This window comes from Notamacropus eugenii, chromosome 3 (genome assembly GCF_028372415.1).
Source record: "Notamacropus eugenii isolate mMacEug1 chromosome 3, mMacEug1.pri_v2, whole genome shotgun sequence".
NCBI classification, from domain to species: Eukaryota; Metazoa; Chordata; class Mammalia; order Diprotodontia; family Macropodidae; genus Notamacropus; species Notamacropus eugenii.
The window spans coordinates 335,821,195-335,833,344 of record NC_092874.1 but is presented as its reverse complement, the minus strand read 5'-3'; the positions used below and the strand labels follow the sequence as shown (position 1 = coordinate 335,833,344).

The 12,150-nt window shown below is 43.1% G+C and overlaps 1 protein-coding gene across 3 annotated transcripts in view; it reads left to right on the top strand.

Annotated features, from left to right (window-relative positions):
- TOP3A (DNA topoisomerase III alpha) overlaps positions 1–11,629 on the top strand; it is a 38,076-nt gene extending 26,447 nt beyond the window's left edge. For all 3 annotated transcript variants that reach the window (XM_072597083.1, XM_072597086.1, XM_072597084.1), the window contains 7 exons: positions 1,828–1,957; positions 3,429–3,542; positions 3,647–3,812; positions 5,376–5,519; positions 7,404–7,526; positions 8,159–8,856; positions 10,612–11,629. In XM_072597083.1, the coding sequence (XP_072453184.1) occupies positions 1,828–1,957; positions 3,429–3,542; positions 3,647–3,812; positions 5,376–5,519; positions 7,404–7,526; positions 8,159–8,856; positions 10,612–10,784 (1,548 nt within the window). In that variant the 3' untranslated portion in view covers positions 10,785–11,629. The remainder of the gene's footprint in view (positions 1–1,827; positions 1,958–3,428; positions 3,543–3,646; positions 3,813–5,375; positions 5,520–7,403; positions 7,527–8,158; positions 8,857–10,611) is intronic.
- The last annotated feature ends 521 nt before the right edge of the window (positions 11,630–12,150 follow it).

Genomic DNA, 12,150 nt, shown 5'->3' with positions numbered 1-12,150 from the left:
CCCCCTTCGCCTCACCTCTTTTACTACAGCCTCTGATGGGTAGGAGGACTGTCTCAGCAAGGCCACCTCCTTTACTTGTCCCCTCTTGTCTCCTCAGCTGGGTTTCTTTAGGATTCAGCTTCCCCACCTCAGTCTTTGTCTATTGTCCCCCTTGCTGCCTATAAATAAACACATCCTTTTCTCCTCCACACATTAAAAAAAAAACAAAATCCTCACTTGATTTTTCTGTCCCCTCAGGATCCTGTTCTCTGCTTTGCCCTTTCACAGCCAGACTTCTCGAAGAAGCTGTCTGTACTCTCACTTCTCTAACCCCCTGCAATCAGGCTTATGCAGCTGCTGAAACTTCTCTTTCCCAAGTTACCAGTGGTTTGTTAATTGTTAAATCCAGCATCTTTTTCTCAGTTGTCATTCTTCTTAACCTCTCTGAAGGAATGGGTATTGTTGACTGTTCTGTCCACTCTGAGTTTTCATGACACTGTTCTTTCCTGGTTCTCCTTGACCTGCTTCATTTTCTTTTTTTAGTGTGCTTTTGCTTTATCACCACCTATATTCTCCACTGTAACTATGGGTAACATATGGGTCTCTGTCCTGGGCCAGAGGGGGATCATATGTTTGACTATGGTGCAATATTTCCTTTGTTGGCATGTATTGTTGATATACTTGGACTTGGTGACCTCATCAGCTCCCATGGATTCAGTTCTCATCTCTGTGCAGATGACTCTGATCTGTGTATCCAGCCCTGCTCTATGTCTCAGCAGTAGTCTTACATGGAGTTCCTGCAGGTATCTCCAACTCCACATGTTCAAAACAACCATTGTCAGCCTCAACTTTCACTTCCCCTTATACCATATATCCTGTCATGTGTTTGGATTCTTGTTGATTCTGTCTCCACAGCAACTCTCCCTTTCCTTTTCCTCATGTGGCCACCACAAGAGGTCAGGCCCTCATTTACTGTACTACTGTTGCAAGTAGACTTCTGCTTCATATCTCTCCCTCTCCATTCCAACTTCTCAGCTGCTAAAATGCTCAAGCATAGGTTCACCATGTAATCCCCTACTCAGAAGCACCCAATAGCTCCCTATTGCCTCTAGAATCAAATGCAGATTTCTTTGTTTGGCATTTAAAACCCTTCTTAACCTGACTGCAGTCTATTTTTCGAGCCTTATTACTCATTCCTGGCCTTGTTATTTTTCATGCACCATACTCCCATCTCTTACCTCCATGCCCAGTCCCTTCCACCCCTTAGAATCCCTAGTTTACTTTGAGCTCAGCATAAGTCCTTCTTTCGACATGAGGCCTTTCCTGATTTTCTCACCTATTAATATCCCTACCCTTAAGTTACATTGTATTTGTATATGTTTTCCATATGTTTGTGAATGTGTAAACATATACATATGTATGTGTTTTACTCAAAAGAATGAGCTTCCATTGTTGTGTTTATTCTCCTGGCCTAGCGCACAGTTTGACACATAACAGAGACTTTAAGTATGTTGGTTGACTGAACATTAGGTTTTATTGGTTTTAATTTATTTTTGATAGTTTAACAGGCATGCAGTGGTAGTCTTAAAATTGTTTTGATTTAGATGCCTTTAGTAGCTAGTGGAGTTTTCCATTTTTAATTATCTCTCTTCTAAAACCCTGTGAAGACTCTTTTGTGCATGGTGTTCATGGCATTCTCCAGTACCGATTGGTCTGACCCTTCATGTATCCCACTGACCCTAGGGTTGTGCAGGTCAGGGCCAGATACAGACTTTCTTTGATTTTGATATTGCATTTTATATTAACATGACTAAAGAAGTATTTGACTAGAGACTGTTTTTTTTTCAGGTCATTCCCATCTATGAGAAAGGTTCCTGCTTCCAGCCAACCACAATAGAAATGGTGGATGGTGAAACCAGCCCACCCCAACTCCTCACAGAAGCAGATCTTATTGCCCTCATGGAGAAACACGGCATTGGTCAGGAATCTTTGTGGTGTCACGTTGGGGAACTCTAGTAGGAGTGGGCATTTCCTTTAGCTAAAGGGCTGTCAGGTTATTTGGCTGCAGTGGAATATTTCCTCTGTTGGCATTTTGTAAAAAGCCTGGAATCATAAACTTTTCAAAATGAAAGGATTGTAAAGCTCATCTAGATTGATGCTCTTTCATTATAGAGAAGGAAACAGGCCCAATATGGTGAAATGACTTTTCCTGTCATATGTGTAGCAACTGGAAGTAATTCCAACTGAGCTCCACAAATTAGAAATTTTAATAAGAGCTTCATTGTTGTGATAACTGTAATACTTATATTATTTGATGTTCTAATGATAGGACTCCAATATGGAGCCACTTTGACTGAGCAGTCTCAGTGCCCATAAAGCACATAGGCAGTGGCAGACAGGTTTGTATTTTTTCCACTGTATGGACTTACATTAACCGTGTCAAGCAGTTAATGCTAGCAGCTTCTGGTCATTCCCTGCTGTCTCAGATAACTGACTCAAACCCTCTCTCAATCTTTGGTCCCCAAATCTGGGATCAGTTAGTCACCTGGAGAACTTCCCACCACATCTAGGTGTGCCTGGGAATGCCCCCTGCCGTGTCTGCACTTACTACCTCTTCTCCACAGGAATTGGTTTTAGGGTATAAAATTTCCTGCTTGAACCCAACTTTGAGTGTGTTCTGTCTGTGACACAAGTCCCTCTCAAGTGAGTGTGTTTCTTGCATCCATGGGGGTGAACCTGTCTGTTTATATCGCCATGTAATATATGTTTGTTTGGTTGAGTTTTTTGCCTGCTTGCTATACCACATAAAAATAAAGTTTGTTTGTCCTAACTTCCCAAGTACCGATTTTCTGTAAATTCCCAAATCCAGGTCTTTGCTTTAACCTGAGCCACGAGGTCAAATAAAGCAGCTCTATTTGTCTAATGCTTCATTGTCATTGTGGCAACAAAGATTATTATTTATTTTGGCCAGCCGCTTATGTTATTCTCTACATCATTGGCTTGGGATCTTCACCAGCAGTTAGTCCCCAAGAGGCAGCAGGTGATGCAGTGTAGAGCACTGAGCCGGAGCTTGGGAAGACATGAGTTCAGATGTGCTCCAACGAGCTGTGTGACCCTGGATAAGCCACTTAACCTCTGCCTCAGTTGCCTCATCTGTAAAATGGGGACAAAAATCATGCCTACCTCACAGGCGGTTGGGAGGATCAAATGAGATAATATTTGTAAAATGCTTAGTGCGATGTCTGGCTCATAATAGATACTTAATAAAAATGATCGTTTAATTCTTTCCCCAAGTACCTTCAAAAGTTGGACGTTCAAAAAGGGCAACATATTTTCAGAAAACCATTGTTGCCGCTTGGGTCTGACAGACACTAAATGTAGTTCAGTTGTAATAGATTGTTAACCTGGGATTTTATCTGCACTCCCAAAGTGACTGAAATTATTTCCAGGGACGGATGCAACTCATGCAGAGCATATCGAGACCATCAAATCACGGATGTATGTGGGACTCACCCCTGATAAACGATTCCTCCCAGGACATTTGGGCATGGGGCTGGTGGAAGGTAAGATCAGAGTCCTCTCTCCGCTCAGGGATAGTGGGAGGTATCTTTCTACTCCCATGGAGAAGCCATGTTGGACTTACTAATGTTAGTCCTTTCTTTGGCAGGTTATGATTCCATGGGCTATGAGATGTCTAAGCCTGACCTCCGGGCTGAGCTAGAAGCTGACCTGAAACTTATTTGTGAGGGGAAAAAGGATAAGCATGTGGTCCTGAGACAGCAAATTCAGAAATATAAGCAAGTTTTCATCGAAGCTGTGGCCCATGCCAACCAGTGAGTATCAGTGAGACTTTCCCAGTCCAAGAACCATGTTACTTGAGATCCTTTGAGGGAATCATAGGATATATTTGCTTCCTGTTCTTATCTAAAATGACTATTGGAGCCGACAGCAGGAGTGAGTCAGCGGAGACATGGGCTGGGTATCAGCATGGCTGATGCTTTGGATTATTAACCTGTGGTTAGCTCCTTTTTCCCCATGAACTCATGCCTTATGGTGAATGGCCCAGGGGTGGGGCCCCTTCCCTTGGTGCTTTGACTTTGAATATTTCTCATGTTTTGGTACCAGTATTTGTCTGAAAATATTTTATAAATAGATCAGATTCAGATACTCAAGATTCAAAAATTAAGCAGGAGCTTCACTCAACATAGTGTCATATACATAGTGGTAGGTTCGGACCCCACTTCCAGCATTTACTAGCAGACTGACCATGGGCAAATTTAACTTACCTGCACCTCTGTTATCCCATCTATAAAACAGAGATAGGGACACAGGGAGTACCTGCCTCACAGGGTTGCTGTAAAGCTCAAGTAAGATACTTGTAAGGCACTTAGCAAATTTTAAAAGTACAGCAAACAATCAGTCATTCAATAAGCTTTTGCAGGGTACTGTGCTAGGTGCTGGGGATATAAAGGTAAGAAATGAAAAAGGCCCTGGTATGAAGGGCCTTTACATGTTCAAATAATACGCACCCAGAAAAGTCAATGCAGAATGGATACAATTTGCGGTGGGTGGAGTCCTGGCCTGGAGTCAGGGAGACTTGAGTTCAAATTCTGTCTCAGACACTAGCTATGTGACCCTGGGGAAGTCACTTAACTCTGTCTCAGTTTCCTTATTGGTCAGATGAGCTGGAAAAGGAAATGGCAAACCAGTATCTTTGCCAATAAAACCCCAAGTGAGGTCAGAAAAAGTTGGACATCACTGAAACAACTAAACAACGACAGATTTGGGGTGGGGAGTCAAAAAAGACTTTGTGTAGGAGGGGACCCTTGGGCTGAACCTTGAATGGCATTTGTTATGATGATCTTAACTCTGCCTTGAACTGCAGACAATGCAGTCCTTGTTAAGTTCAGAATAAAAACAGATTTTTAAAAGTCTGTCTCTTCACCCCAGAAATGTTTTTAATTGGGCTCTTAGTCTTAGTTTGGGCAAACGTTGTGTTTGTTTTTTAGCTGCTGTTAATGAAAGGCTTGTATTGCTTTTGACTGGAAGCCACATCCTGCTTTCCCTGCTCTGATTTAGAAAGCTAGTTGGAAACCCAAGTGATCTGGTTTACTTTTAGAGACTGTGCTTGGCACGTTTGTGGTGTATCTGTTTCTCCCAGGTACCCCGGTGCTAACTGTGGGATGAACAGTGGTAGAAGTGGCGACACTATCCCATCTGCCTCTAGCTGCGCATGTGCCAAGAACCAAAGTAAAGAGCCGTCAGCTCATTGCTGACTTGCAGTCCCTTTGCTGTGGTTCAGTGGCCAGGAAAGTGTGTGTCTTATGTATACACAACTCTGAAAATACCCACAGAGTAAGCAGGCTGATGCATGTGCATGCATGTCTTCACTGCAGGCTGGATCAAGCATTGTCTCAGTATTTTGGAGAAGTGGCCACAGCAGTCGACCAAGAGGAGATCTACCCAGCTATGCCGGCAACTATCAAGAAATGTCCACAATGTAACAAAGACATGGTGCTCAAGAGGAGGAAGAATGGCGGGTCTGTTCTGTCTAATGTTCTGTGTGTCTAAAGTTACCACTTGTGGTATTTGAGCACTTACTCTATGCATTTACTTTGTGTCTTTGAGAGACCTCCATGCTTGTCATTACACTCTAAATGCGGTAGGTCTGCTGGGACTGTACGAATAGATTGATGAGCTACAGAAGGCTTCATTGACTTCCATGAATGTTCAGAGTAATGCATTTCATTCAGCAGTCTTTACTTTTGATCAGGTTCCCCTGCAGGTTCAGAATTTGAATCAAGGAGACCATTTGACTTTGGACACATAGACAGTTAAACAGGCTGCTTGGCAATGCAAGGGGAGAGAATATTTGCCTTTGCCTGTGGCTCCTTCCGTCTCCAAAGAGAGAGAGAGAGAAGTAGTTAAACAGTAAGCACTAAAAGCACCTACTATGTGCTAGGCATCAGAGGGGGGAAAAAAGTGAAATAGTCCTTTACCTGGAGGAACTTACCTTCTGTTTCAGGAGATAACATATATAAAAAAATACAAAATATGTACCATTAAAAACAAGGTAATTTTGGGTGAAGACAATAGTAGTTTGTGGGGAACAGGAAAGGTTACATATAGGAGATGGTGCTAGAGCTGAGCTGTGAAGGAAGCCACGTGGGGAGGGAAGTTCGTTTCAGGCACAGAAACAGGAGAAAGGAACTGTCGTGTGTCAAGAGGAGCAGGAAGTCAAGTGTGACTGAGCTGCTGAAAAATGTATATAGAGGAATAATGTTTAAGGCTGGAAAGGTAAGATGAAGCCAGGTTATGGAAGGCTTTACATGCTGGAGGGGCTTATGTTTAATCCAGAGGTAATAGGGAGCTGCTGGGATGTAATGCACTGTGGAATTACATGATCAGACCTGTGCTTTAGAAAATCACTTTGGCAGCCATGTCCATGGTGAGAGGTAATAAGGACCTGAATTAGAATGGGCACCACATGAGAGGAGAGAAGCGGGGCTGGAGAGATGTGGTGGAGAGCAATGAATGAGAACTGGTATGGCTGTGTAGGGTGAGGGGGAGTGCTGAGGGTGATTCTGATGTTTCACACCTGTGAAACCCAAAGGATTGTTGTATCTTCTACAAAAAATAGGAAAGTTCTGGAGACATGGCTTTTGGGGGAAAGATAATGAAGCTTCTTGCACATGCTGAGTATGAGAAGCCTGGGGGCCTTCTGGTGGGAAATGCCCTGTAGGCAGCTGGCGATGCTGGATGGGAATGCTGAAGAGAAACCAGGGCCAGTTATATAGAGCTGAGAGTCATCAGCATAGAGATGATAAGTAAACCATGGAAGCTGATGATGTCACCAAGTGAAAGAGTTTAGAGAGAAAAGAGAAGAGGGCCCAGGACAGAATCTTGAATCACACCCAAAATTAGAGGACAGAATATAGATGATCCTGCACTAGAGACAGAGAAGAAATGCTAACTTCATTGAGGGGGATGGGGGTTGAGATTGATAAGTTGTATTAATCAGCAATAGTTTATATTTGAATGAGAATTTGCCCTTTAAATTATTTTTGCTTTTTCTGGTAAAAATATCCAATAAGACAAACTTTAACGAAATAGTCAATTAAGTCATATAGTCTCTAAGTAAATCTTGAGTTTTTGTGACTAAGAGTTGAAGTTTTACATACTAATATCAGTACCAAGCTATTTCATTTTGCCTATATGTGAGAAATAGGTTTATTATACATTCTTATTAGATGTTCAGCATTAGTCCCATTAATATCCCATTAAGCTTTCTCTCAGAATAATCCACTATCATAGCTAATTAGGGAAATCTTAGGTTTCAGATGAATAGCAAATTTTAGATGTTTGACTCTAGTTTCATGGTAACAGAGATCTTTTCAGAAAACCAGATTGATTTTATTCCACAGGTTCTACCTGAGTTGCATGGGCTACCCGGACTGCCGAAAAGCTATATGGTTTCCAGATTCTGTTCTAGAAGCCAGTAAGGATGAAAGTGTGTGTCCAGTCTGCAAACCACATCCTGTTCACAGGTCAGTCTGAGGAATTAACAGAGTATTTTTTTCTTTCTTTTCTATTGCAATGACAACATAGCGAATTAGACTGCTTTTGGTTTTAATCAAGTAGAGATTATCAGAAGGCCTGGTCCTGGTCCTAGGCCTTTTCATTCATTTCCATCAGGGCTTTCCTTTACCGGGAGTTGGGGTGTTCAACAGGCAACAATCCCCTTAATCTCTTGGCTTCTCTTAATATGGTATCATTTTCTTACTCTTTCTCCCAGATATTTTTTGGTGTTATTTCCAAGAATAGTTTGCTGTTCATTTATTTTTTTTTATCAGATGTGTCCTTTAAAAAACATCAAGGATATAGCATAGACAATTGAAATTTTTGAACTGGATGATTAGGCTGATTTGATTTGCAAATGAGTTCAAAATTGGAGTTTAGGAACTGCAGAAATACTTAGCAGTCTCTTGGTCTCCTGGAAAGGATAAGAATTGCTGCACATGAACAGTTGCAGTTGCTATAGGTAGGTTTACTACATCCTGAGGGGTGGGGAAAGTTATAAAGAAAAAATAAGGAGATATTTAAAGTTAATATCTCTCCTTAATTAAGCAAGATAATCTATATTTTGGTTTTAATTTTTCTTCTCCTTTGGAATGAATAGGTTGAAATTCAAGTTCAAGCGAGGAAGCGTCCCACCCACCATGCCTCTGGAGTTTGTGGGCTGCATTGGAGGTTGTGATGAGACCCTGATGCAGGTCCTGGACCTGAGATCTTCCAGCGGTCCTTCCACAGCTTCCCAGCCAGCAGGCCAACCTACAAACCACTTACAGACCAACCAGTCCCTGAACAGAATGGGCAGCAACCAGGGCAGTTACTGCATTTCTCCCACAGAACGACAAACTGGAGCCCCTAAGCCCTTGGCCAGGATGCTTCCACCCTCAACAGCCACCAGAGAGAATCATAATACTGTGATGTGTAACTGTGGCCAAGAGGCCCTCCTGCTCACTGTCCGTAAAGAAGGTCCCAATCAGGGCAGGCACTTCTACAAATGCAGCACGGGCAGCTGCAACTTCTTCCTGTGGGCTGACAGTCAGCAGGGAACAGAAATGACCCCTCCCTCTAGAACAAGGACTCCTAATCACTTCCAAGGCAACTCCACAAATTCTGGAGGAAGGCAAGATAGGTTTGGAAGCCATGGCAGTAATAGCAGCAGTGCCACGTGCATGTGCAACCAACCCGCCATCACACGGACAGTCCAGAAGGAGGGACCTAACAAGGGTCGGCAGTTCCACACGTGCTCCAAACCGAGGGAGCAGCAGTGCGGCTTCTTTCAGTGGGCTGATGAAAACATGGCGCCGGGTGAGACAAGTCATGGGGATGGACAGACACCTTTATGTTCTTAAGTTTGTGCTGCTGTCGTGTGTGTGTGTGTTTGTACATATAAACATATCCCCACCTCTTCTGCTCCATGAGCCAAAGAAGAAGAAAACAAGAGAGGGCAGAGGCACAGAAGCTCACTTTTACATTACATTTTGTGAAGGGTAGTCTCAGTTTTTACACACTTCACTTCCCAAGGCCATATCTCACTCCATGAAAGAGGAGCACCTCCCTCTCAAGTCTTTTTGACGTGACGATCATAACTTATGTTAATATAGCACTTCATGGCTGACAGCGCCATTTCTAACTTCTCTTCTGGCCCTCACCACTTCTGTGAGGCAGGCCTCCGACGTTTCTCTTTCTGTCGAGGGCACCACACTCAGGTTCATACCTGTGAGGCATCCTTGTTTCTTCCCTCTCCTTCACTCCCCTCACGTCCAGTCATTTATCAGATTTTACTGATGCCAGCCCTCCACATCTATAATGTCTGCCCCCTTCCCCCACTTACTGAGCCGCTACCTTCCATGAAGTTTGGTCCTTGTTACCTTTTGTGAGGACTGCCAGGCAGCATGGTCTCAGTCTGATTAGATCATTTTGCTGTTCAGAAACATTGGGAGGCCCCCTTTTCACTAAGTACAAATGCATCCTGGCACTTTAGGGCCCTCTGTAGGCTGGCTCTAACCTGCCTGCCTATTACTCCCCTTCACATATTCTGTCTTCTGACCAGACAGAACTACCAGCTAAGCTGTTCCCTGCACTTGTCACTCTAGCCACGCCTGTCCTTTTTCAGACGTTGTCCCCCAAGCCTGGCATACACTCCCTTCTCTCTGCCTTTCATTATCAAAACTAAGGGTCTCCTCAAGTTTTACCTCTTCCATGAAACCTTAATTAATGGCCCAGTTGGTGCCCTCTCGCACTTCCAATTGCCTTTAATCACATCTTGGCATTTAACAGTGATTGTTTATTTTTGTCTTTTTATCCCTAGCACCCAGCACGGTGACTTGCACATACATAAGGCACTTATCAGTGTTTGTTCTTGTCGTAGGCAGGGTAAACATTATGTCAGTTTTCTTCATGAGAAACTGAGGCTTGCAGTTTTAAGTCAATTGCTCACAGTTACGAAGTGATGGTTGCAGCCAGGCCATGAACCCAGGTCTGACACCCCGCCCCCCTCAATGGCCAGTGCTTTTCCTACTGTACCACCACAGTGCCTCACAAAGAATTGTGCTAAAAGTTGATAGCTGTCGAGAGGTTTACCTGTGGAGAGCAGAGAAATTCTAAACTTGGAAGAGTTTCACTGCATTTTAATCATGATCAGTGAGAAATACAATAGGAAAGACACCAGTTAAGATATACACTGAGTCTTTTAATGTCCTTGCCAAGGGTCTTCCATGAACATGGGTTGCCCCTCCTGTAAAATGAAAATCCTTTCCTGTGGCACTGCGAGAGTGCATGGAATTGTAATCTATAAACACTTCATGATCTTTGGGAAAGTTTATGTATTCAGAAGTTGGTGTTTATTGTACTTTTATGTCATTACCATTCTGGAGACTGAAACAAAACTTCATTGTTGCTTCTAAATGTTTTTGCTTGTAAAAGACATACTTATACTTTAAGATGTGTTGTTCCACAAAGATGCTGGTCAGACACCGTTCTCACTTGACACTGAGACGTTCCTTCCCTATTACCCTGATGTCTCAGCTTGCAAACTGATTTTGCCTTTGTTTCTTTCCTCAGGAACTTCTGGACCACCTTGGTTCGGGGGCCAAAGGCAGGGCCAAGGGTCAGACGCCAAAAGCAAAAGACCTAGGACTAATTCAGACACCGAGCTCACAGCAAAGAAAATACGGAAATGTGGCCTCTGTCACCAGCCTGGACATACCCGGCTCACCTGCCCTCAGAACAGATGACTGAGGGAGAGGAAGGGTGAGGCAGGGAGGCGTTGCTGTTCTGTTGAGGGCCATTAGTTTTTAAATAAGAAATCAGCAAGATGCAAAGAACCCCTGTTGTGATTGGAACTTGGAGAACGACCTTCAGCCTGGAGTCCAGTTTTCACCTGGCCTTCCTAATTCAGATGGACTCTGGTTTGCAAGGCCCTGGAATAGGTCGGGGATGTACCAGTTCAAGCAGCCTCATGTCTGATAAAAGAAAAGCCCCAGGGCCATTTAGGAGATGCTGTGCAGAAGCAGAGAAGGCAACTCCAGTATAATCCTTCCGCTCAAAGTTGTTGCCCTGCAAACTGAAAATTTGCTGTAGACAGTATTTATGGTAACAGGGAAATCCATTCCTAAACTGCAGAGGAGAAAATGGCTGTTAGGTCTGCTTGGGGTAATGTGTCTTCCTTGTACCCATGAAGGTGTTTAGTAGGTGAAGGGATGTTTGAAGACAAAGCGTTGGAGGCTCTTAGCTCTTAGTTCACATATGTATGTTTCCCCAGGAAGCTAGCCATGGGTGAGAAATGCTTAGGGTAAAATCTGGAGTCAGAGTGCCAAGATTTTGGGTCTGCTTGGACCTCTAGCTTGTTCATGGACAAACCTTTTTCTTCTTCAGGTGGTAATGGGTTTTTCTACAGATGACTCCATAATAGTAAGCAGCAGCAAATGTGTTGAGAAAGTGGAGTTTGGTTTAAAAAGCTGCTGCTTGTTCTGAAATTTTATCTCTGGAAGAATTGTTTATCTCGTCCAGGAGGCTACTATGGCTATTGGGCTCCAAACATAGCTTATGTGCCTTAATAAAAAGAAATTCTACCTCTTAACTCCTACAGTGTGTGTGTGCTGCTGGGTAAATGTGTGCTGCAGTACTTGGGAGTGGCACCAGCTGCAGACCAAGCTTTGTGAACTGCCTATGGAACACCCATAGTTCCAGTTTGATAGTACTACAGCTAACCCTCCCCAGCCCAGCACTGAAAATGCTTAAGCCTAACATCGTTTGGTCTTTTATCTTTTTCAGCTAATTTTCACGTTCAGTATCCCAATTATCTTTATATCACATTGAGATACAGATAAGACAGGTATTTTTCACTATATAGGTGAAGAAATAGATACAAGGAATTTATAGATTGGCCAGTCTTAATTCCTAGCTCAGCCTTTCCAGTTTTGGAATCAGCTTCAACTCACATATTTCCTTTTAATAGGGAGTCTGTTAAAAATCACTGCAGTGAAAAATTTTCAGTGAAAAATTTTCAGTGAAATCTGATAGACTTCCAAGCCCCTGCTGAGGACTAATTAGTTTGAACAATTTAGTGCAGTATAACTTCAGTGTAATTAGAAAAAACAT